General features: G+C 35.9%; 1 protein-coding gene across 1 annotated transcript in view; it reads left to right on the plus strand.

The window, feature by feature from the left end:
• Nucleotides 1–26509, plus strand: part of LOC115452539 (teneurin-m) — a 276231-nt gene that overhangs the window by 144972 nt on the left and 104750 nt on the right. The window contains 1 exon segment of the mRNA XM_037441564.1: nt 18614–18622. Within this exon segment, the coding sequence (XP_037297461.1) occupies nt 18614–18622 (9 nt within the window).

Below are 26509 nucleotides of genomic sequence, written 5' to 3' on the forward strand. Positions count from 1 at the left end.
TTCGAACCCGTAAAATAAATTAAGCTGCTCCCCTCTAAACATACATAACGTTAACTACCTACTTTGCCCGCGATACATCACCCTAGCCATTGATTAGCGAACGCAACCGCGCGCCTTTACTAGTCTCCGCTCAGTACAATACTTTCACGTGAGTCGAAGATTAATGTAGTAACGTTTTGCTCTGGTTTACAAAATGTGGTGCAAGATGGGAGGGTGAAGCGACGAGAAATAAACATTTAATAGTAAGCTTTGGGGCCTTCCCCTCCCGACTGCCGATCCTTATCGGCAGTCATAGACAAGGGATTTAAAAGATGGTTTTAATGTTTGCATAGATACAAAATCTTTTCCTAAATGTTTAAAATTATTTTTTATGACAATAACTGCACAAAATATATCGTATGAAAGGTCAATAACATTTGAACATGACGTATTTGCTTAAATACAACTGTTAATAAAACGAAATATAGATTTATATTTACGAGATCAAGTCGACGTTACAATCACATCAAGGTAAATAAATAATATAAAATTCGCTACATTTTCAGGGCTTGATAACTGTTTAATGTTGATTGAATGCACAGGTGATTCATTTAGTGATTATGTGATTTATGAAAAGTTTTTGCTGGTGGTATATTTTATTTCCGCCCGGATAGCGACCACCGTACACAAGTTAAAACCCGTCATAGAGGCTCACGTAAGTGTGTCGCGTTCTAGTATCACCCTGTGTATATTTGGCTCAATCAGGCCGACATAATTGTGTCGACTGCCGAAGGGTAATCATATCTTGTCAATTGACATTCTATATGGTCCCTACTTCATATATATTTTTTCAATTGAATCCTTATGTAACATCTTTTAACTTACACCAAGTGAGAACTCCCGAAGTCTTTGAAATTAATTGTAAAGTGTGTGTCGCAAACACTCCCCGAATCGCTTTGAAAAATCATCTCGCGACTGTACCTAACGCCGCGGTTGATTTATGGGCCTGACTATACTTAAGTATTTATTATTGGTTTTCACATAGAAACCTAATTAGGAAGTGTGTTGTTATTAAATTGCTTCTAGTTTTAAAGCAGAGTTCAAAATGTCTGACAACAAATTATTTTATACAATTCAAAAAACATTTTAAAGAATTTCGACTGTATTAAAGTAACATCTGATAACACTGATCGGTTTTTCAAATCTAAATACATTATTTCAAAGAAAAAACTATTCGTTGGATCTTATTCACAAGTTTTGTACTCTTTGACATAAGCAAATCTTTTTATTCTAGACTAAAACCAATTTACAAAGCAAACAATACTAAACCTTTCTTAGACAATCCAGAAACCTAAACAAACAAACCGAATATAAATATAGGGACCCGACAATGCTTGAAGTAATTGCATTAACGCGTATAAAGGAGCCACAAAGAGCCAATATTCGGAAGCCTAAAAAACCGTCGTAGAATAACGGGTACTTGCAGACTATAAAGAAGATTAAAACTATAAGGGAACGGCTATTACCATCGGGAGCCGTCGCGGAACTAACGACACTATATCAACCGTGTCGGTGTTGCCAGCTAGCGGGAAATATTTCCCGAGATATTTAATGAAATTTTTGTTTAAATCTAGACTAGATTTACTAGTGTTATGTCTGTCATATGTGAGTCTGCCTGGGTAGGTACCATCGCAATGTCTGTTCCTGCTTCTAAGCAACAGTGTATAGTCACTGTTGTGTTCTGGTTTGAAGGACGTTGTAGCCAGTTAACTACTATACATAATGACATGATCTCAGGCAAGCGCAGTGAAATACCAAACAATACTTTGTATTTCAAGTTGTTGGAGTGTGTCTACTGTTTATCGGCGGTGATATCGCTTACCATCAGGCGAATGGCAAGCTCGTCTCGTCACTCAAAGAAATAAAAAACAATAAATTAATAACTAAAGTACCTAAACTTTGTAGTGAAAAATGAGTACGGAAATGACTATATATTTTCATAACGGCCTAAATAAAAAACTCTTAATACCACGGCTATAAAAAAGGCAAAAATTTCCCGTCTCATCGTACCCATGTAAGACATCTCTTCCAGAATCATTATACCTCCATATGACCACATCGTTAATCATTTTAAATTACCACCGAAGAGTTTAAAAATTATATTTAGCCCAAACGTATCCCGTTACTGAAGTTTCCGCGTCAACTTTTCTAAAAATTAATTCATCATCGAATTACAACCGGACAGTTTGGCTTCGGTTTCAAATGTTTTTATATGAAACTTACTTCTTGAAGTTTCGTGTTGAGTGATTTTGAACCCTATGTAATGTATAACTAGGTGCAAGTATATAATCTATCACTATTGATTCAATAATGTGTTATTTTAAAAAATCAAAATATTAAGTGTTTTTAACCTCCATAATTTAAATTTGGCGTATATATTTTTTTAATTAACCATTACACACGTAGAAGATAGCTAATACGGTTTTTGGAAAAATCAACTACACTCAGTGTTTTTAATAATTAAATTAAAAAACATGATAAGTCAACCTACTCAAGTCATTGAAGCAAAGAGTCATTGAGTCGAGTACATTTATAAATAGAAAGGTCTAGGAGTCACTGGTCAATCTAAATAGAATCCAAAAAGAACTACTTACGTATGAACAGGACGCCTCAATCTCTATATTACAGTGGCTTTGATTTTAAGTTACGGTTTCCTTAAAAAATAACCTTCAGCCTCCTATTCCTGTTCCCACGACGCGATCCATATTTACTAATATAGTAGAAATTACTTACCATAAACTGGTACTCGTTCTTTCAATTTACTTCTTCTATTAAATAAATATTTTATTGAAATACGAGAGATTTAAAAAAGTCAACACTAAGAATCCCGTTACAAAGAAAAAAAGACCATATCGACGAAAATAAATTACTTAATAAAACCATGTCACTAATAATAATAGTCCCAAAAAATAATCAACCAAAAACACAAACGCCAAAATGATTTCACCAAATGTAGTCTGAACAAAATTTCCGGGATAAAATAAGGGCGCAAGTTAGTATTCCGGGACATTGGCCGCGTGTGTCAACCCCGGACAATCGACGATGGCCACACATGACCAGAAACTTCAGCACTTCATTACAGAACCATCTGTAACGCAATTTTCGCTCGCAAAAGTAACGCTCATAATTTTTGCCCAATGGCGTGGACGGGTCGCAATGGGGTAATGTTTACTTTCGCTCTACTTAATATATTTCAGAAGTTTCGGACAATGGCAAAAACATCGATTTAAATTGATGGTGTGTAGTGTTGTGGGGTAACTTTGTACTTCGCTATTATAGAAGGGGAAATGTTAGGATTTTTAAAAAGTAAAAATAATTAATAATTTGTTACCTTAGAACTTTAATTATTCCCATAAATCGCTTTTCATTACTTTCACACCTAATTTACTTAAATCTTGATCCCATTGCATCAATGGTCGTTCCACTCTTCATAAATGTATTGCGAATTTAAATCCCATAAACAGGACCTCTGATTGCGAGCTTTAAGCTCGTTAACGGATTTATCTATTCACCTTAGCTCACTGTAATAAGGTTGAAAATCCAAGGTTCCCAGCCCACTCAACCCTTCCTAATAAAAGGGTGGAAGTGATTTTTTGTTGTTTTACATTCATCGTTTGATATGATAATTTCGGGACGAAACGTGTGCTCGCATTAGCGTGTCGGATTTTCGTTTCTACAAAAGTGCTTTTGGTAATAGTGTGGTAATTCTATTGCCGTTTGAAAGCCCACTGACCGATCTAATCTCTGATAAATCGGTTATTGATGCTGCGGTCCATTTTGCGTGAATCGCTGTTGGTTTAGTTGTGTGTTTAGTTTGTATGAGATTCTGGGTTCTGATACATCAAATTTGTATTTTTGTTTTACGTAAATTGATGCGATTTTTTTGGATTTGGAATTGGAATGTCAGGATATCGTTTATCACACCATTGCACAGGAGTTCAGTATACTATAGGAATCCAATCGGGTCATCTTAGCGAATCGTATATTCTATGTTAGTGATGCAGTACAAAATGAAAACTTCAACGCAGCCCTTATTAAGCAACAATCGAAATACAAAACCCAACCAATATCTTAATCAGCCCGCGGAGGGCTAATAAAAATGCCGTTAATCCAAGAAAAGCAAACTTCCATTACGCGAACAAATTAGCAAGTAGGTCTGCCGAAAAAATAAACACCGCCCCGCGTTTTAATTGTAAATTGAATTAAATTTGGAAATCAAGTTAGTCGGTTCGGCGGAATTCGGCGCAACGAGCCAGCGGACCCTCGTGAACCGAACACGGTTTTTGATTAACCGACAAAAAAAAATTATACCCGTAATTAATGGGGGCCGTGTAATGATTCTTTTTTTGAATATTTGGGTCGGAAAATTATGGTTGATTATTTTAAAAATTTAAATTTCGAATGGTTTTCGAACTCAGGTATTTGACCGCGTATTATAAAAATGGCTATGCGTGTTAACGCTAATTATAAAGAGGTTAAAGGCAGTGTTAATAAATCTCACCTTTGAGTAATATCCCAAGTAGATATTTGATGTATTAAACTATTTAATAAACCAAGCTTAAGCTGTCACTTAAGATCTTGTTCTCAACTGAGTCGGTGTTATTAAATAAACAAAACACGGCTGTAAAACTCGTCACATATTATGAATTAAGATATTATTTGAGCTGATGTTAATATGGGTTCATTGCGTCGCGACTATCTCAAGATGTTGACCTTAAATTGACTGCGTCTCAGCTTATATCTCACTTCAGAGAGAAGTTACTGGCATCTATTGGTAAACCCCTAAGTTTGTAAAATATACGTTCGTTGGGAGTAATATCTTAATTATTAAACTAATTTCACTAACTATTAAATTCTTCACTCATACAAAACAATTTGTAAATCTTATATCGAAACAAGTCTTTCAAACGGGCGAAGTAGTAACCAAATGTTAATAAGTATATTTATATTATTATTTTGCTGGTAGTAGGATATATTTATATCTGCCCAGATAGCGACCACCGTACACATGGTGTTAAAACCCGCCATAGTGGCCCACGTGTGTCGCGTTCCGGGATCAGCCTGTATACATCCGTATCTTCCAACAGGCCGGCATAATTGTGTCGACTACCGAGGGGTAATCATCTCTCGTCAGTCGACATTCTATTGGACCCCAATCCATTCGTCACTTTGCCGATTCCATATAATAAAAACAAATATTAGGTATAATCCTTAATGTAACGTAATAAAATCTTGATTATTAACACGCCTTTCCAAGATGCTTGAAATTTATAACAAACTATTAAATTAACTTTAAAGAACACAACTTTCATAATAAATAATGTTTCAACATCGTCAAGAGCTACTTCAGCGTTATTCATCAAAATCGTTACAACCTAGATCTCAAGATTCATTTTCCTTCAACTAATTATGAATGAAACGTTAAGACTAGGTCATGCTTAATTAAAACCCGACAAACCCAACGTTCATAATATCTTGAGATGGCACTATATCAAGTATCATTTCCATTCCCACGTTAATAAGTTCGTCAGAATGTTCCAGAATATCAGCGCACTCTTCGAATACTCTCACTTCTTAATGAAATTTTCGGATTACGACTCGTCGTCCGTCTCTTTCTCACTCCAGTAATAATATATCTCCGTCCCTCTCTTTGTAAAGGTGCAGTACCAACTTTTATGCGAAATTTATTCATAACGCCGTAATTTATCTGAGCCAAGTAAAACGGTGGAGGAGGTAATGTTTTCTATTATTATACAGTCAAGTTTAATCTTGCAAATTTCCGTGGGCCATCATTGTGAATAGGGTTTGAAGTGTCCATTTGCGGTGGCTGCGTGATCATTACGGTTTTTCGGTTGCGTTCGATAATTATAAATGATTGTTTCGTGTAAAGTAATGTATTTTTCATATTTTTCCACCCGCCCTTGTTCAGCTACAAATTTTTGCACTTGATGAAATTTAGAACGGAGTATACTAAATTACCAAGAAATTACAAGAAAATAGAGGAAACTCCTTTTTTGTACATGCCATAAATCCTGCCTTAGCAAAGCCGTTAGCAACTACTTAATAAACCCACACAATTTTAAAGAAAACTCGCCACAAAAAATCAAACAACCTAGCTACATCCTTTAAACCCACAAAGCAGAGCCCAAAGCGCCCGACACCCATTATACTATCACGCTGCGCTAACCAGGGATCTTTGTGAATTATCCCAAGAAACGGGAATCTTTGGCAGCCAGTCGTCTATAAATATATAATGATGTGCCGAATGCGCTTACTTGGGGACAATGGTGTTGCAAAACGGCTTTTAGGGGCGGTTGAGTGTTTCTTAAGTTTAGGTTTTTATGTTGCGTGTTTTTGTACTTGAGTTGATTGGTAGATCTACGCACTTCTTTCTTCTTCGTAGATTACAAGATAGATATTGTATCGGTATTACGCTGAAAGAAAATGAGGAGTCATATCTGAGACTTTTCTGTAACGAACGAGATTATTATCGAGTCAATTTCACTGCTTTGGTGAGCGTTGTACAGGAGATGAAATATCTAACTTCTTTCATATTTAGAGTTACGTTCTTGCCCAGTGGGACAATTTCATATAATTGTATTGCTTATTGAGGTTATAACTTAGGTTTAATTAACGTTAACCGGTAAGGTTCCAGGCTTAATTCTCAAGGCTAAACTTTGTATTTCTATTCGAAAAGTTGACGTCATTAGAATGTATGCCTAATAAACAGCAAGATTTGTTTTGTATCTTACTAAAGGAATAACATCGGCGATCGTTCCCCGTAACATATTTTAGCGTATTCTTTATATTCATAGTCGTCCATGTGCGTCAAAAATTAAGCCAAAATATGGTTTGGACGAAAATACATCCCAACTCCCAAGAAAATATAACGACCCATTTCCAAAACCGATTAAAATACGTCGATCCATCGTTTATGTACGTCAAGAAACTATATCACTGGCCACACAATACGAAATCTCCGCGAGGCCTTTAGAAAAACCTAAGGTCTGACCGATGTGGGATGTAAGATTGATTGCTTTTCAACACGATTCAAGGACCTAACGAAGTACATTTAAAAAAAAACCGTTTACTGTTTAAAAGGATTTAGACGGTCTACTTGGTTAAGTGGTTGGTGGAACGATAAAGTGGATTTGATTGCCACATCGATACACGTGACTGATCTAAAAATATTTGTCGCGTCTGGATAAAAAAATAAAAACCAATAGTTCATAATATCTGAACCAGGAGTTCCTATGCTAGTATACGAAACTATGTTAGTATTAAGAACTATGTAACTGCTAGATGTGTCTCCTATATTTCAATCATCATCTATGAGCAGCGATAGCCCAGTTGGGAGTGAAACGGACTGCCGAGACGAATGACCAAAACTTCAAAACCTAAGGGCACGCACAACTGACTTTTCTAGTGTTATGTGTGAAGAATTATAGCTTGCTTCAACAGTAAAGGGAAACATCGTAAGGAATCCTGCATAGTTGAGAATTTTGAGAGTATTTGCAGAATGCCAACCCACACTAGGCCAGCGTGGTGGACTAAGGCCTAATCCCTCAGTAGTAGAGGTAACCCGTGCCCAGCAGTGGGACAGTGTACAGTATTGATATTATTTCTATATTATCATCTATCATCCATTAGAACAGCAGGTTAGATATCCACATTTCTTGACTACTTTCATTAAATCCATGCACTTCCAATCCTCTAAACATAAAACGAATATCGCAGATCCAAAAATAAATAGACGAAATTAGAACGAAACAAACGTCCTCGCAATCGATCGGGGACCTTTACAAGACAGCTAATAAAGTGATCAAAGAAGACAGAATATAAATATTGCCAGTAAAATGTTTGCACGTCGCCCATTGATACTTGATTAACTATGACGGGGAACTGGGTCAGGTATTTGGGATTTGGGAAGAATTAGGATTTGATGTTGATTTCAAAATTACATTAAATATAAAACTTAATGACGTTAAGATTGAAGTAATTAGAGATGTATTTTTATTTGATAGGGCAAAAGATAATTATAATAGAAGAGTCATAGAAGCAAGCAAGACAATATCTAAAAAGTTGTAAAAGCGATTAAAACAAATAAAAACGATATAAAACTAGCCCTTAACTAATATAAATCAGCTAATAAACAAGCTACTTAACATAACGGCGAGTACATTATAATGGGCACACTGTAACATTATAAATAACCATAAAATTTTCAGTGCCCCGTAATTACTGAGAGCGATTCCGTGACTCGGGCTGATAAAATCCACAAAATGATAAAAACGCTAGTGGCTCAACATCCAATGTAGTTAACTTGGATTTATATTCATTATTAGCAACTATTTTAAACAAACGAAAGTGATTTATTTACACGTAAGGGTTCAATGGCTTTTGAATTTTTTATTGACTTAATACTAATTTTTGGTGGTTTTACTAATACTAGGTTTTGGTTACTAATACTGCCTCGGTGGCGTAGTTGTAGTGCATGTTCGGTACAATAGCGCTCTGAGGTCCTGGGTTCGAATCCCGGGTCGGGCAAAGTGATATTTGGGTTTTTCTGCTCAGTATCAGCCCGGAGTCTGGGATTTGTGCCCGATATGGCGATAGGCTCGCCCCCTATCACATCATGGGACGGAACATACTTGGCGAAAAGTGGGTGCCCTAGTTGCGCCTCTGCATACCCCTTCGGGGATAAAATGCGTGATGTTATGTATGTATGTATGTACTAATTTTTGGTCGCGATGACTGCTTTAGTCTTATCTTCCTATATTAACATAACATAGATATATTATGGTATTTGGTTTATCGGTATGGCAAATTTCTTTAGAAAACTGGCATATCCCTGCACTGAGCTCTTCATGCGAATCAATATTTTACAGTATCAGATAATTGCACTAGCTACAATATCGAAACAGCCACATTCAAGTTACTCAGACTACCACAAAAACCCACCAAACGCCAGTGAAGGGACGCCAAATCTAAACACAATTAGAGAAGTTAAAGCAGTTATAAAATCGATATTGAGGATAAGCAGAATTCTATCGAAATGTCAGTTAGCGTTAGACATTTTCAAATAACCCAGATCAAGGTCCCTAACTTAGTTAGATAGAAATCTTTGGGTTTAATCCCATTATCGCCTAGTCTGGCAAGTTAGTTTAACTGTTGCTAGTTCGTGGCTGTCGAGTTTCTTTCCTGCGATAGATTTTCTATACAGTATAAAGGAGCAGATATTTCATGTTATGTTTTAGTCGGCATTTTTGTAGAGTGCAATAAAATGGGGTCATTTACACCTGATTTTAAGCGTTTTATGGTCAAGATAGTGTCGAGTGACGGAATATCGTTATTCCTCACCAGTCGACATTATTATGCCGGCCTATTTTTTTATACGAACTCGGCAAATTGACCTCACTGCCCCTGATGGTGAGTGGAGTGGGGTCCAGTAGAATGTCGACTGACGAGAGATGATTACCCCTCGGTAGTCGACACAATTATGCCGGCCTGTTGGAACCTGATATACCCAGGCTGGTCACGGAATGCGACACACTTACCTGGGCCACTATGGCGGGTTTTAACACCTTGTGCATGCACGTCGTTATCAGGGCGGATATAATATAATATTTATACCCCTACCAATTATGTCTTAACAAAGGGTTTTATTTAAATTTAATGGTACTTCAAAGTTACAGGAATTCAGAAGAATCTACCTTAATTTTGCAGGTTGCGTCTGTCTTATTGTCCGTATAAAATGTCATTAATGACACCATAAATCAATGTTTCTACTAAACATAAAACTTTACTGAATGTTCAAAAATATAGTTTACTCAATAAAGGTGAAATTCCGACCAAGCTACTTAAGGAAAGATAAAAATTATATATCATAATTTTCACCTCATATTGTAGCACGCTCTGTTTATCACTTCATGGAACCGTATAATACAATATTCTAAATATTCCATATCTTTTTAAATGTAAGACAAATATTTATGTTCTTCAACTTTATTTAAATTTATTTTTAATTCTGGTAAATATTACTGTAACAGCGACCGTCAATAAAATGGGTACAGAAAGAAAAAATAAAATTCCACGAATCGGAAGTCTGCAGCACCCAGCGAATTTCACAGACTCAACGAATTGAATCCAATCAAAAATAAATTGATTGAAACATAAAAGGATATATTGAATACCAATACTTGAAACAACTGAATACCAAACGAAGACAATAATTCAACTAATAATTTTCAAATAATACAACCTGTAATTTTCATTTCAAACAATGAACCATCGTCTTATTGTACATTAAGATGATTTTCAAAGCTTCAATTTAATTGGCCTATAAAATCAAATATAATTGCGCAGTAATTTGTGATGGAGTTGTGTTTATTCATCAAACGTGTATTGAATTAGTTTCAATGTTTTAATTTAATATTAAAGTAGCTTTTATAGGCTATTATGTTAATTAAGTGAAAGATATCGAACAAAGTTGGGCTGCCTCCGTTGAACAGTGAGTGATAAATATTGTGATAAATAGATGGGTTTGGATATTTAAAAATAACAGCGTAACATTTGGAAGTAGAATAAAAAAAAACTTGATATCTACATACTATAATAAACACCTCTAAATGTAAGCGACATTCTTAATAAATTAGTGTAGTTAGTTAACACTAATAGCTTATTGCCATTTGTAATTATTAGGAAGGAAAAACGTTGGGTAGGTCCGTGCCTATAATCCAGTTAATCCCGCCCGCCCGCGGCGCTAGTCTTGCTGTGAACACCCTGGTCATGCTGCTAGCGAGTACAAGCGAAATTCATTACTTTTGCTATTCTTGTACCCAATCAGAAATGAGGGAGAATACACCCATCACCACTTGTACCATTACGTCCACCTGTACATTTTGTGTATATGAAGTATAATATATACATAAATTGTCATGCACTATTGTGGGCGACATATGTCTTTTCATGAAATATAAGGAGGTGGATTGTTGGCGACGCAAACTCTTGACGATTTTTTATGTAGGAATGCTCAAAAAATACTAAGAAATAAATATTTCTGTTTACACTGTCAAATCTTATATCAAAAAATTCATTATGGGAGCGAATAACAACTATAGATTTTAAAAATAACATAGTTTAGAATATTTTATTAGAGGTAGCGCCCATTATTAAAAAATAATATTCATTTTTATAAAGTCCAATTTTATTTAATTAGCAAACATCCAATGAATTCACGAATCGTTCATATAAATCGCTCACCGCTCAGCTTATGATTCCGCTGCAAGGCTAAGCTAAGTCAACTCCGCCACGTACGAGCCACGTATTCACGCGGCGTGCTGGTCTAACAAGCAGCAATTCTATTACCAAATTAGTACATGTCTTTTCTCGGTGTTAGACGTTAAACATATTGTTGTGGTCAGCCGCCACTTGAGATGTGCCAAACGGTTTAAATTAATTTGCTCACGTGTGCTCTTTGTACGCGATTTTTAACCTTATCGAGTTTAAATAGAAACATTTTGTGTATTTGTGTTGATATCAAAAATGTTCTTTATTACATCGAGTAATTGTTGTCTCGTGAGCGTTTCTTCTAGGTACAATTCAACGAGTCATAGCAGCATTGTCAACGTATAGACAGTGTGCAAGGCCTATATGATCCTAATTAAAAATCATTCTTAACGTCTAATGTCTCAGGATATCCACTGCACTGTAGCACTCTCTCTCACTCTCTTCTACTAATCTTCCCACATGATGGTGGAGTCAGCCTTCTTCACATTTTTCTTTCACTTCGCCATATTCATGACGTCGTCATTAGAAACATTATATGCTATCATGTAGTGTACCTTGTCATGTTTTTGTTTACATTCGAGTTAACTTTTAAATAAAAAATCACTATACACTGTAATATTCCAAAGCCTTTCAGATCTGCTAATAATTGGAGCGCCAAGAAGGAAATAGATAAGGAATTGTTCGCGTTTCATTTCCTTATTTAAAATAATTTTCATAAATAAGAAAACGTAGTTTAACAAGAACACTGCCTCGTTTATGAGGCAACGCACAAAGTAAAAATGCTAAATGATTTTCTTTATTTATTCCGTCAAACATAATTTTCTGTATACATTTTATATTGTATCTAATTCTGCCCCTCTTACATTCATTCACTTTATGACATCTCCATGGCAAACACTTTTATATTGTAAACAATAAAACTTTATATCGGATTAAAACAATTCCAAACGACATATAGGGTAATTTGTACAATTTGTGCAAAATATAAAAACAAAAATGTCACTGTTGTTTTAATAAAAACAAAATTACACCACGTTTATGTATCGCGCGCGTAAACAAAGGAGTGTTTGCGAAAATTTCGATTGACTTCTATCCCCTGTCTCCCCTCGACCCGACGACGCCACTCGCGTACAATCATAAGTGTTTTCTTTGTGGATAGCGGTGGCCTTTAACGCGTTTATCCTTTTTGGCCGAGTCTCCCCTTTCGCGTTGGAATAAGGGAATATTCTGCCGGTGTAATTTCCCGCGATGTTTTTATTCCGCCTTTGTACGAGTTTATGTTTGTACGTGTTGATTTTTTTCATATTCGATGAAAAATATTTATCCCATTTTATATATTGTATATTTCATTGGTTTTGGCCGAACGAAAACAAGCCATTAGTTAATTAATGCTGCGTTTTTATTGAACATGACTTGCCCAATATAAGCATTAATTATAAAACATATTTCCCTTTACCCATTCTTAATTCCGAAAATGTTATAGTTGCCGACGTATTGGATCGGCCATGTCACAAGAAATTCAATGAAAATGGGCATACACTCAAATATTCGTTTTTCCAAACGTTGACATTCAACAACACATCAATCTCCTTGATACAGAAAGCGATGATGGCCATATGTGACCACTTTCCTCGACTGACCGCTTTACCCCTAAAAAAACCAGAAGACCTGTTCACTCATACCCCCTCCAAAAATAATAACACTCAAAAGCCAAATTTAGGTTACAACGTGCTATAACGTCACGCGTAATAACAATTAATAAAATTAACATTCAGTCCTAAAGCCATTTACTGCTCGTGCTAATGTTTTTAAATGAATTTTTAATAAATTAATTTACAACTTCATTAAATAATTAACGATTATTGATACGACGTTGTTATCCGTGCCGTGATAATACGTTAATGTGGATTTATTTTAACGTGTACGTTAATGGGTAGGATATAAGTTTTATATTGCAACTAGCGACCCGCTCCGGCTTCGCACGGGTACAATGCTGATACTAAATACACTACAGAAAAACTGTGAACGTTCTATATAAAAACATAGCAGCCCGCTCTGGCTTCACACGGGTATAACATAACAAAATAACAGTATTTCTCCACTATTTAATGGATGTTATTATACATATGAACCTTCCTCTTGAATAACTCTATCTATTAAAAAAACCGCATCAAAATCCGTTGCGTAGTTTTAAAGATTTAAGCATACAAAGGGACAGAGAAAGCGACTTTGTTTTATACTATGTAGTGATGCCTCCATTATTTAATATTATACTATGTATGTCTGTATTTAATTATCGCTCTTTGAATGACTCAGTGACATTAATGCGTACACGATACAAGTGCGACTACTGCGATCTTGGGGTCGAATCCCAGTACGGGCAAATAATAAATGTGCCTGGTTTTTCCATCTTAAAGCCATTCCATTTCTATCCCACTTACAGCTGGGAGTCAGGAAGTTGGCGGTGTGGTACCCCCGTGCCTTGAAAAACACGTGAAGCTATTGGTCCTGCGCCTGATCTCTCACCGGTCATGTCGGATTACCGTCTCACCGGACTATGAGAGTGCACAAACAGAGAGTGCACCTGCGTATTGCGCACTTGTGCACTATAATATCTTCTGCGTACCTGACTGATGTTCGTTGAGATTGGCCGCCGTGGTCGAAATTCGGTTAGGATGAATTTAATTATCACATTATAATGTAGTGTGTGTACTTAGTACATAAATTATGTAGCGTATTGTAATAAGTTAGTATAATGAGTGCAGTCAAATAAAGAGCCTGAAACCAAAAACACATCTCAACATATACTTATATCCGTCCTTCCATTACAATAAGATGGAATATATAAGATGAAAAGTGGATGGTCGGATTGGTTAGTGATGTGTCTTTGTTTTGTTTGTTTAATATATTATTTAAAATCGAAATAATTTTGAAATAACATCTGAACATCCAAACTACCCTCTAATGAACGTAATATAATGCTTAGTTTCAGATCCTCCATCTTTTTGGATCAGTATGATAGTTGCGCTTATGCGTTTGAACCCAGTTTTGGTCACCTTCACTAAGATAGTGTGCATTTATAGTGCAATTAAAAAAGGAATCATCTGCAGTCCATAATATTACATGTTTACTCTTTAAAATTACGGTATTTTCAATCACAATATTTGATGGTATTATTATATTTAATAGCAAAGCATTAAGAAACAGCGAAAGTTGCACGACGTCACAAGACGTTGGCTTAACAATATGATAAAAAATAAACAAAAAAAACGTACACAAATTTTTAAATTAAATGTTTTTAAATTACATCTTCATACAATTCTTAAATGATTTGTAGCCAGTAGACTTAAAAATCGACGCTCGTTGTTGCCGCTCGTGCAGCTTTGGCGAGCACTCCCAACCGGAATAATAACAGAAATATGAATAAAACAGGTACTCGGCCAGAATAAAGAGCTGCAACTAGCTTAAATGTGTTCCGAGCACGCTTTGACTTAACCATTACTAGGTATAAAACTGCGGCGCAAGAAATGATCTCGAAATATGAACATTTTTCTTGGATACAAAACAAAATAGTTCCTATCAAATTGTAGCTCCGCTGTAGTATTGTAGTTCTAACTATTACTAGAGACGAATGAAACTCCAACTTTCCCTTTTAGAAAAAAATTGCCAGCCAGTCATCAAAAACGATGCACTAGACGGCTAACGTTAGATCCCATTCGGTATTCAAATTGTTTGCCGACGCCAGTTCGGGTGTTTTCGCCAATATTCGCGGGCGTCCGCCTAACCGCTAACAACTTGAACAATTCGCGGAACGTTTCAATGAAATTTAATTCGCTGAACGTTTGTTTCGTGTCCGCGCTTAATATACGAGTGCGGATGCACCGATACAATATTGTGTTCTAATTATAATTTGATTTTTAAATTTGGAATAAAATAGTTTTATAGTTTGAATATGGAACACGTTTATACTTTTGTGTATGAAGAATGAAGATTAGTTATTACCAATATTATAAAGTGTACTTATTATTATTGCTTATTCAGCGCAGTAACTAAACTAATGATTATTTAATTTTGCATAAGAATCTTTAAAGCCATTCTCCGGTAGTCTCTCCTAAAAACTATCATACGATGAATCCCCCTTTTCGAGTATATAAAGGCACTACACCACAATATGTTTGACACACCCGTGGTTATTTCCCTTTACATCTAAGGTTATAGTTAATACGGCGCCAGCGTCAGATCGAAAGCAAACAGCTTGTGTGAAGCGCCCCTACAATAACATCGCGTAGAACGTGCGCACTTTAAACGATGTAAAGATAACAATGTCCATTGACGGGTTTGTTACGTGCAAATATTTGTTTTGGGAACATAAACGGCAGTGTAACGACTTTGAGGCTTTTAAGTCTAAGAAGACGCGTCAAAGAATAAGTTACTAAATTAACAGAAGGTAAATAACCTGCTGCATTAGACTGCTACCTTAAAATTAAAGAATGGGAGATGCTATTGCTGTGCTGATAGATTCTATTTTTAGCATTACATCCTTGGCTACATTTCAGAACGTTGGCCTGGGGTTAAAGGTTCATATCCTGTCAGGTAATAGTTGATGAATCCTCTAATATGCATGAAGTTAAGAAACGGATTTAGAACCAACCATAACTATATCTGTAAACATCTATAGTTTGCTTTCCATCTCCCATCTTAGACATTCCATTAAGCGGAGGGAATTTAGGTCATACGCCACAACCCCGATGTTTACAAAACGAACGGTTCCAATAATTCTTACGTACTTACACGTTCATAAATAAGAAGTGAACCGACGTCCCCTCACGTCCAATGCGTAAACAACAATACATACGCACTGTAGGCACTTCGGTGTTCTCTCATTTCCTTATCACAATGGAATAGATATCATTTTGGGTATATCAGAATTATTCGATCTATATTATTGATAGGTAAAGTTTGTGCGGGGAAATCTAGAATTACTGGACAAATTGTAATAATTCTTTTACTAATGGGAAGCTAGTCGAACGTGGTTTAGGGTATTATACGGAGAATAATATCTCGGGCGAAGTCATAGCTATTTGAAGAAATTTTGCAATAAATATCTATTTAGATAATTCTATTCCTTTAATTCAGAATGTTGTTTTATCGTATTTAATTTCCGTGCAACATATAACGCACGTTTCGTCTGCACACAATCATCACCCAAACATCTAATTTTGAATTGTAGGTTATGAAAAATGTTGTAGGCAGCATATGTTATTAATGTGGAAACTTAGATTACGTACTGCATACATCAGTGGCGAAGGATGAAATTTTTCAAAAGGTAACCCGAGGCAAAAGGCTGTCTTAGTTAACATATCGTGGTTAATTTAACAGAAACAAAAACTAAGACAAATTTCTATAATCCTAAAAGGGAAGGCGGCGAGCGGCGATAGCCTAGTTGGGTGTGGAACGGACTGCCAAGGCGAATATCCGCAGGTTCAAATCCCAAGGGCACACACCTCTGACTTTTCTAAAATCATGTGCGTATTCTTTGTGAATTTATCGTTCGCTTTAATTGTGACAGAAAACATCGTGAGGAAACCTGCACATCTGTGAAGTTCTCTATAGGAATTTCGAAGGTGTGTGAAGTCTACCAATCCGCACTAGGCCAGCTGGTGGCCTAAGGCCTAATCCCTCTCAGTATAGAGGAGGCCCGTGCTCAGCAGTGGGCAAGTATATAATACAGGGCTGATATTATTATTATTATATGAAAGAGAAGGTAGGAATCAGGGTGTATAAATGCTTTGCCACTGGTATACATGTGTTTCTGTTTGTTAATGTACATGCTTTTATGAGTAGAATAAGGGGCCGTTCAAGTATTACGTAACGCAATTTAGGGGGTGGGGGATCTTGTAAAACGTTACGATGCGTTACAGGCGCGGGGTCTCGTACAAAGCGTTATGTAACATTGTTTTTTTTATTTTAAAAAATATCGAAGGTATTTTAGCGATTTTCCGGTATTTTGCGAAAAATAATTGAGAATATTCCAAAAAAATTATCACTTTAGTTACTTAACTTTTGATGGGGGGGGGGGGGGGGTCGTACAGGAAAATGTTACGGCGCGTTACATGGAGGGGTTCAAAATCTTCAAAAATTGCGTTACGTAATACTTGAACGTACCTAAGTGACAACTACAACGATAAATTCTGTGATATTGACATATACTTTATACCATGTGATAAATTTAAAAAATTACTTATGGAATTTAAAATCTGGCTCGTAGGTAAAATATTCTCTGGCATGAGGTAATTTAGTCTTATATTATGTAATATTACGGACACTATTGTTATTTTTTTTTTTTCTTGTTTTTATACCAGTTCTAGTTCACTTTTTGGCTTAACATGTGCTACCTTATTGTGGACACTTTGCTGGAATGTGTGATATTTAGTCTTTGTTTTGGCTAATAATGTTCTGTTTGTTTCCCGAATATATATATAATTATGATTTATTATACATGCTACAATAGAAATTTTTGCATTTAGGTCATCCATCTAACTCCGTTTAATGCTGCTAACCGCACCGGACGCCGGTGACCGCACTGCGTCCACAAAGCCTAATGCGTTATTATATTGTTTATTTTGCGTTACATTTAAATATCTATGTATACTAAGTTAGTTAGTAAATATACTTAGTTGTATGTGAGGGTAGATAAGGATAGAAAGTACCTATAAAGTGGTTTCATATTCTACTAGCTATTATTGTTCTAGTTTGGGAGGGACGCAATCCCGTCTTCTATTAGCCCTTATTTTTCTAGTTTGGAAGAGACGCAACATTTCTTTGAATCATAAAAAGAAATAAGTATATTCATTATTTTAATAGTGTTTACATCGGAATATTACTAGTTTTCGAATCAACTATTTTTTTGGGAATTAATAAATAAATAAATTCATTACTTTAATAGTGTTTTTATCGGAATAATACTAGTTCCTAATTTTATTGCGTTTTTTTGTATCATAATGTTCTCCTGACGTTTCTAAGACTACAGCCTTGTTACGGGGCTGACTGAGGTGTTGGGCGCCCGAAGTCAGTTTCTTACATAATACTAATGTTATATTGAAATGAATTATCACATAGCATTTCAGAGTATCCACATTATTAATGAGTTATTCGCATTGCACTGCACTCGGCACTCTGAAACATGAAATGGTTGGAGGCAGAAATAAACAAAGCAGCGGCACATACAACCTAATAAATAACTATTGTACAAAACATGTTTTAATGAACCGTTTGTTTGTTTCAGGTAAAAAACGTTAGTTTCACGTTGTTTTCTTCATGAAAGGTAACTTAATTTAGTTTGGAATTGTTTATTATACTGTTTAGAATAATTCGGGAAGTAAGACGCGCCTATTTGTATGTAGAGATGTCGAGCCACAAAAGTAGCTGAATAAATTCAAAATTTCAAAGCGTCTTTAAACTTATTATATTTTTCAGCATTTTTTTTCCATTATTAACGTAAACTTCACAAGGTCCACTTCATTTAAGATAAAGAAAAAAAAAAACGATTGTACTTAATGTGTAGAAGGATTTTAAAGTACTAAATTTATTCAGCTACCTTTGTGGCTGATTATACGTAAGAGAATTAATATAAATTCGCTGGATGTCGCTTTAAGTGAGCTTGAATCTTAAACTGATGCTATCTCTGATTTCATTCGCGTCAGTACCTTAATATTTGTTAAATTTGAGACTAGAAACTATACAATAACAATTAACTCATATATTCGTCACCCCGATCTAGTAGCAACAAAACTGGTGACCCTCATTTTTATATAAGTTGTACCGATCCGATTTTCATTTCACATGCAATATTTCCACTGATCACGCGCAGTTATGTTAAAAACCTACCCGGATATCGAACCCGGATCACGTTTTTACAACACAAATAGCCTAGTGCACACCACTACACCTGAAAATTACCTTCGTAAGATTAACCGGGAATCGGCCGAAACCTTTTTACACGTGTAAAACCCTGGTAATGCGGTTTCCAAATAGCTCCAGGAGTATTCGCAACCCGGCCACCGTTGTAGACATTGCGAGATATTATCTGGAGACCCGGGCATGTTAATTATAACCGGTTATATTAGATGTTTGTTTAAGATGATACTGTGTTTCTATGTTGGAAGGTGGTCTTAAGTTTGTTATTGTATAGTGCTGAAGTTGAGGCCAATATCGGGTAGTTTGATGACAAAAAAATATTTAACACATAAATATTTACTTAGTTGTTGCGATTGGTTATACTGCATACTTAGACGAGGAAACTCTATATTCGAGTTTAAATACTACACTTAGCAATTAAACTGTCATTTTTAATGCATCACGCCTTTTCCCTTAAGGTGTAGGTAGATGTCTAACACATGTATGTTCCGGCTATGCTAAATCATGTAATAGGGTACAAACGTACTATAATCCTATTCCTTATTCCAAATAATTAGCATTAACAAGCGATAAGCTCGTCAACACACGAGAGCATATTCGCAAATACGTAATGTCGTGACGCGCCGCGCCGCCGAGCCGCCGCGAGCCGAGATGCGTAATTATGAAGTTTTCAACTCAATCAGTCCCATAATATTTGCACAAAACCAAAAGTAATCTCGTTAAACGGTTTTCACTTGAAGTTTTCGAGGAAACATAAGGTGTGGGACACACGGACGTCTAATACGAATTTAAATTTTGTACTTATCTTTGTTAACGCAATTTAAGGTAATTTTAGCACGGTAGTTACAAATTTACCGAGTACCGCCATTATAACTAAAGTTAGACCCAGTGTTTAAACCAAGCCAAAGCCGATAAAATTGTCTCTACAAAGAAGAAAACTGTTTTAAATGCATAACTTCTAGCTGCTTCAAATGATGAACTAAAATAAAACATCTCAAGATATTAAAAGATTTGAAACATGCTCTAAATCATATTTTGTTTTCTTCTTTAAGTATGGTGTTAATTGTTTCCTCTAAATTCATACACGTTAGTCTGAAACGCAATCGAATTCAACTTAATATAATTTTTATTATCCATTTCATATCCTTAAATCTTTACTCTCAATAAACGTCTTTACTAACTGAAACGTGAAACGCGCCGTCCCCGCCGCGACTCCCCGCCCGTATGTTTCCACAAAAGCTATATGGTTATTAACGTTCTAAAGAATCGAGCGCACTCGTCTGGGTATTAATCTACCAATTAAAACTTTGATTGTACAAAAACGTTCTTGAAGCGACTTGTCAGGGTTTCCACGGTTGGATTAAGTCTTTTGAATTTGGTCGGTTATTTTAGAATTTGAATTGATAATTGCGAGTGTTTACAGGTAAATGTTGTTTGTTAATTATTTCGTGGGAGATTGGCAACACCTGGTTAATACGATTTGGAGGTTTTTGATATGTTTAATAGGTTGTAAAGGGGGTGTTTTTCAAAAGATTGTAATTAGTATTTCACAAGTATGGGACTGACAGGCTATAAAACTGAGGACTTCGATCTGGTTATCTAACCTTAACTCGCAATTTACTGTTGTTTGATGATGCCAATCCAATAAGAGACAGACATTAAAACGTGTATTGCTATATAATACCCTAGGCTTATTCTTTACTTTACTGGTAGTAGGTCTATCATATGTGAGAGTCCGCCCGGGTAGGTACCACCGCAATGTCTATTTCTGCCGCCAGAGTGTAGTCACTGTTGTGTTCCGGATTGAAGGACATTGAAGCCAGTGTAATTACTGGTCATAATAAGACTTAACATCTCATGTCTCAGGATGGCGAGCGCAGTGGAATACCAAACTGATTGAAAACTGATTTACCCTAAACTGATTGAAAAGAGCAACACCAGAGTTTCTTGCTCGTTCTTCTCTGGTGAAAACTGCTTTCCGAACTGGTGGTAGAGTTAATATTGACGGAATCTAAATAATGTATAACATTTTACAGATTCAAATAAATCATTTCATTTCAAACAATCCTGTGTAATTCAAGTGTTGGATGGTGTTTCTACTGTTTATGGTCGGCTATTTTGCTTACCATCAGGCAAACGGCAAACTCGTCGTGACATTCAATCAATCGATACCATTATTCTTTAGGTAAATAGATCGTATACCATTATTATTTAAGCCAAGGGGTAAATGCTTTTAAACGCAGGCAAAACTTGCCTTATCATAGCCATTGCTAGCAATAGTTGCATATCATTATTCCTAGCTATAATTGCGCTGTTATGGAGCCTTTATACTTATGATGTTATTTTGTTTTGCACCTTTAGTCTGTATTATTACAGTTGAGTTTTAATTTTTACAATTTTTTTCGCATCATAACAACTTTAGTTAATTAATTGCTTTTGTTAATGGACAACAGATCACTGTAACAATGTTATTATATTTTCCGAGAATGTTGAGAATAAAGCGAGGTGACCTCTTTCAGAGATTATTCCTAGAATAACTCCTAGTTAAATATTATCCTAAGCTATTATAAAAAAGAGCGAAGATTAGCACTATCATTAATTAAAAAGTTTCTTTTAAATAATTTAGATAATATTTATAAAATATTAATTACTTACACAAAAACCTTTATTAAAAAAATCTTGGATTAATACTCACTATTTAACGCTAACGGATTATAGACTAGACAAAAAAATTACACCCAAAACCTGCTCGCCTGATGACCACCGAGATGATGTTCGTCAAGAAGTCCACTTCCCATCGTAAAATGATATCGAGATGCAGAAGCCAAACCCGAAACCGTAATCTCAGTTCATCAGGTTAGAAACTTCAGGCCTACCTGAACCCCTGTCGCAGCGTCAGGCCTGTACGACACAGACTCGCGCTGCGCCGTGTTTCGTCTCTCATTTTCTAAAACATCTCGCTGTACACCGTGTCGATAGATGTGACGGCTATCGATAAAGTCGATATCGATAGAGGGGTATCGATAATTAAATATTGGATTATACTTCACATGTAATAACATAAATTGACGAGATAAGTGCAATACCTACGACTTACCAATTGTTTTTAATTCTAATTTTTCTGTCGATAAATATACTTAAACTATGTATATAGATAGTAAATGTTTTAATTATGCTTTAATGGCAGTCAATCATAGTAAAGATGATTTCCTTATGTCAATCATAAAAATTAACAATAATCTATACTAAAGTCAAAGGTTTGTCGAAAAATAACTCAGTAAATTTTAGTATTCAATTTTTTTTTAAGAAAACTACATGCAATTTTACATATCTAAAACTACCCTCATCCACCCTCAAATCGCATAAAGTAAACACATCGACATTCAATCCAGCACATCGACTCCGCCGTGATGAATGCAGCGAGTTTGTCTGTGTCAGCGAAAAAATGCCGAGCTTCGGAACGGAAATAAGCGACCCGCGGTGCGCCCTACGCCCTGATTGGCAGCCGTAGGGTGTTCTCAATCAAACGGTTTTCACCAAATGAAGGCCCTTTTGCGATGTTTTTCATTGACAAGTTTTGGCATGTTGAAATATTTGTGGATGCTGGCGTTTTTTATATTCTTTGGTTTGATTCGTTTGTAGGTCAGTGTAGCTGATTGCGTGATTTAAAATGTTTGTTTTATTAATTCGATTATAGTGTGGAGAATAATTATAATATAAGTAAGTATGTAAGCAGTATTGAATAAAGTATCGTAACCGAATCATTCTTTAATTCAGTCGTCTCTCGGTTTAATTAACAGTAACATAAAGTAGGTATGCGACCTCTTTACTTGTCGAGATATTTGATCAGTTTAAAACGATAATACTGTCATTATACATAATCACATTCTGACATAAATATTGGATATTAAATAATAAGTTTAAAACCAACACAACTTTACACAAAACGTAATAAATAACTATTTTTCAAAATGTCCGCTTTCAACAAGTTTGAAGAATAAAATTTATACAATTTCAATGCGAGCATCGCAAATCCGAAAGTTATAGTAAAGTAGATCCGGCCGGGGGCGGAGTGGTGCGTTCTTCCATTGTCTCCCAACTTCCCACGGTGTCACAACAAAAATATTTGTTTCGTATTGATTTTGGCCAGTCATGTGCACTTCTAGCATTTATGACATATTTTGTTATGCTTTGTAACTTTAAGTGTCAACTTAGATATCCTTAAGTAATTTAAATTTTAGTTAAGAAATGTAAATAATGGAAAATGCAATCGGGTACATAGCTACAAGAATTCAAGCGCGGAAATAGCGAGCTATTTTTATCATGTACCATCAGTTGCAATGGTCAACATAAGTGCTAAATCGCAGCAATTTCATAAAGCAATGTGACATACTTTTGCCGCTTACAAAATAACTTTACTCTAGAATGAAGAATAGTTTTCTTGCAAAGGAAATCCTTCAGACAGCCGAGTTTTGCGCTTGACAGTTGGCGATTTTTGAGTCAAAGTAATACAGACATGCATCTATGTTAAGTATTCTGTCGTGCACGTTTCAGTACCAATTTTTAAACCATTTAATAACACATCGATACTTTTCGATATCGATAAAACAATTCCCCGTCACTAGTCGGCAACGAGCGATGATTGGAAAATACGTGGCATCCTATTTTAGGTTCGCGGTTTTCCACGGTGCGAAATATTATCTTTTTTTCAATGCACTTATAAAATATATTTTATTCTTGCTCTTTTTCGGGAAGCTGTTAAGGGATATTGAACTCTATAACAGATGACCTACTTATTACCCAGTCTATGCGATAAAAAATACATATACTGATTCTCATACTTTCCTAGGATATACATTTTAACTCCATGAATTCTTATTAGCAAAAAACCTTCGAGAACTACAACAACCCTACAATCTATAAGCCCTTAAACAGCGTAATACGTCTCAATAAATGTCGTATAAACTGTTCGGGGGCTCAAAATACCTTCGCATTTACGGCGAAACTTTAACTGCCTTTAGATAAAAAGTGCCATAATATCGGCAAACGTTTGACTCGCAGTTAAACGCCGGTTTCGCTTTAAAGTGCGAATTAGTGGGAAATTCGGTTTTTATGAGCGCTCGATGTAATGTCGATTTCGCTCTCGATGTCTTGCGTATCGCTCCCGATGCGTGTTCCGAAATGTTTATAATCAATTTTGGATTGATTGTTTTTAATAGTTATACTTAATCAAAGACCCATTACGCACTTATCCCCGAAGGCGTATACAGAGGCGCGACCTAGGTACGCACCTTACGCCAAGTTTGTTCCGTCCCATGACGTGATAGGAGCGAACCTATCGTCATATCGGGAACAAGGTCCAGACTCCGGGCTGATACTGAGTAGAGAAACCCAATATCACTTTGCCCGAACTGGAGATTAAACCAGAGACTTCAGCATACCAGCCGTACCGTAAAACCACTGCGCCAATGAGGCATACAAAGAACCTATAGCATTCAGGTCCTAGAACATAATGCTACACAACATTCGTCACCCAGTACGTTGGCTACAATGTTCTTTTAACTGCAACGCAACAGACCAAACACAGTTTTGCGAAGAAAACATTTAAGTAATTATGATGTATATGAGTTAAACAAACCTTTATAATACACAAAGATCTCCTTAAACAATGTCTGTAGCAATACGATATCCAAAAACCAACATTACCAACGGACACAGAACTGCAAAGTAAATTCAAATTACATTCCCGTTGAATTAATTTATATTCTACATTTGATATACATACAAAAACTTCTGTCCGTCCCGTTCGGCTTAACGTAACTTCCGTGGCGAAGTTGACGCAACTCCCTACATTTACAACATTATTCAATTTGTCGTTACGTTAAAAAGCTTGAAAGACGAAAAAGACTCGGGCTCCTGTGTATTTTTCAAACAAATCCGCGCGGCGACGTCACGGATCCGGCTCGGCCCGCCGCGTCCCGCCATCTGAATTGCAAATCGTCACCGAAGTTCTAACACCGAGTAAGTCCAAATCTGCAACTTTACAAAGGAAAATATAATCTGTATTGCGAGCGTAAAAATATATTGCGTTATATTTATTAACAGATATTTTATTAGAGTTTCGAACATTTTTGTTATAAATTATTCATTTGACTTTCAATGAACCAGCAATTTGTTGATTCGTGGAACTCTAGCGCCCTTCGCATACAGGCTTTTAATACAGCTAATAATTGTATATTCATCGTTTAAATATAAATATCTTACTATTACATAGTAAACAATTTCAAAAACTATAAATAAATGTCCAAGCAGTATTTAAACATATAAGAATACTTTATATTACAGAATACTTAAATCGCGTAAAAATGACGCGCGCCATCCCACGCGGTCCGGCCCCGACTCGCGAATCCGCACGCCTTTTCCCACGATCTGAATTGCAAATAACATGACGTTACCAAACTAAAAGTGTCACCAAACTCTGTATTAACCTGAGTTAAGATATACCTGAGTATAGAAACAAAAACGTTACAATTATGATAATATCACATCTCACCGGATTGGATTTGCATGACGATCCGCGGCTGTGTCAACTGAGCCACCGGGCGATGAATAATGCAGCCGGCGCTACTTACCTCAGATATTAACATATTTATTAATAAAATAAATAGCAGACGTCCGCGCAGCGAGACTCAGCGCCGACGAATGGGCCGCGTTGGCTGACTTCAAACGTTCTATTCGAAGTTTAAATTAAAATCTTCGAGTACGCATAAAGACAAGAAGCTTAGTTTCACTACATTAATGATAAATAATAATATATATAATTCATTGTATAAATAAGACCAAGCAATGCAACATTCAATAGAAGCGGCGATATCCTAGTTGGATGTGGAACAGAGTACCGAGATGAATATTCGCCGGTTCAAAACCCAAGGGCACACAACTCTGTCTCTTCTAAATAATTATATGTGTATTCTTTGTAAATTATAGTTTGATTCAACGGTAGCGGAAAACATTATAAGGAATCTTGTATATCTAAGAAATTCTCAATAGGAATTTTGAGGGTGTGTGAAGTCTGCCAGCAGTAGGACAGTGTATAATACATGACTGATATTATTAATCCCAAATTTACATTAAAATCCCTTTAATCTACAATCATCTAAAGAAAAACAGCAACAACAGAACACAGATAACCATCACGCTATCCCAAGCATAATTTCCATCTAAAACAAAACACTTTTCAAATATTAGCACCGCTCGTGGCGAA

Source organism: Manduca sexta, chromosome 22, assembly GCF_014839805.1.
Source record: "Manduca sexta isolate Smith_Timp_Sample1 chromosome 22, JHU_Msex_v1.0, whole genome shotgun sequence".
NCBI lineage: Eukaryota > Metazoa > Arthropoda > Insecta > Lepidoptera > Sphingidae > Manduca > Manduca sexta.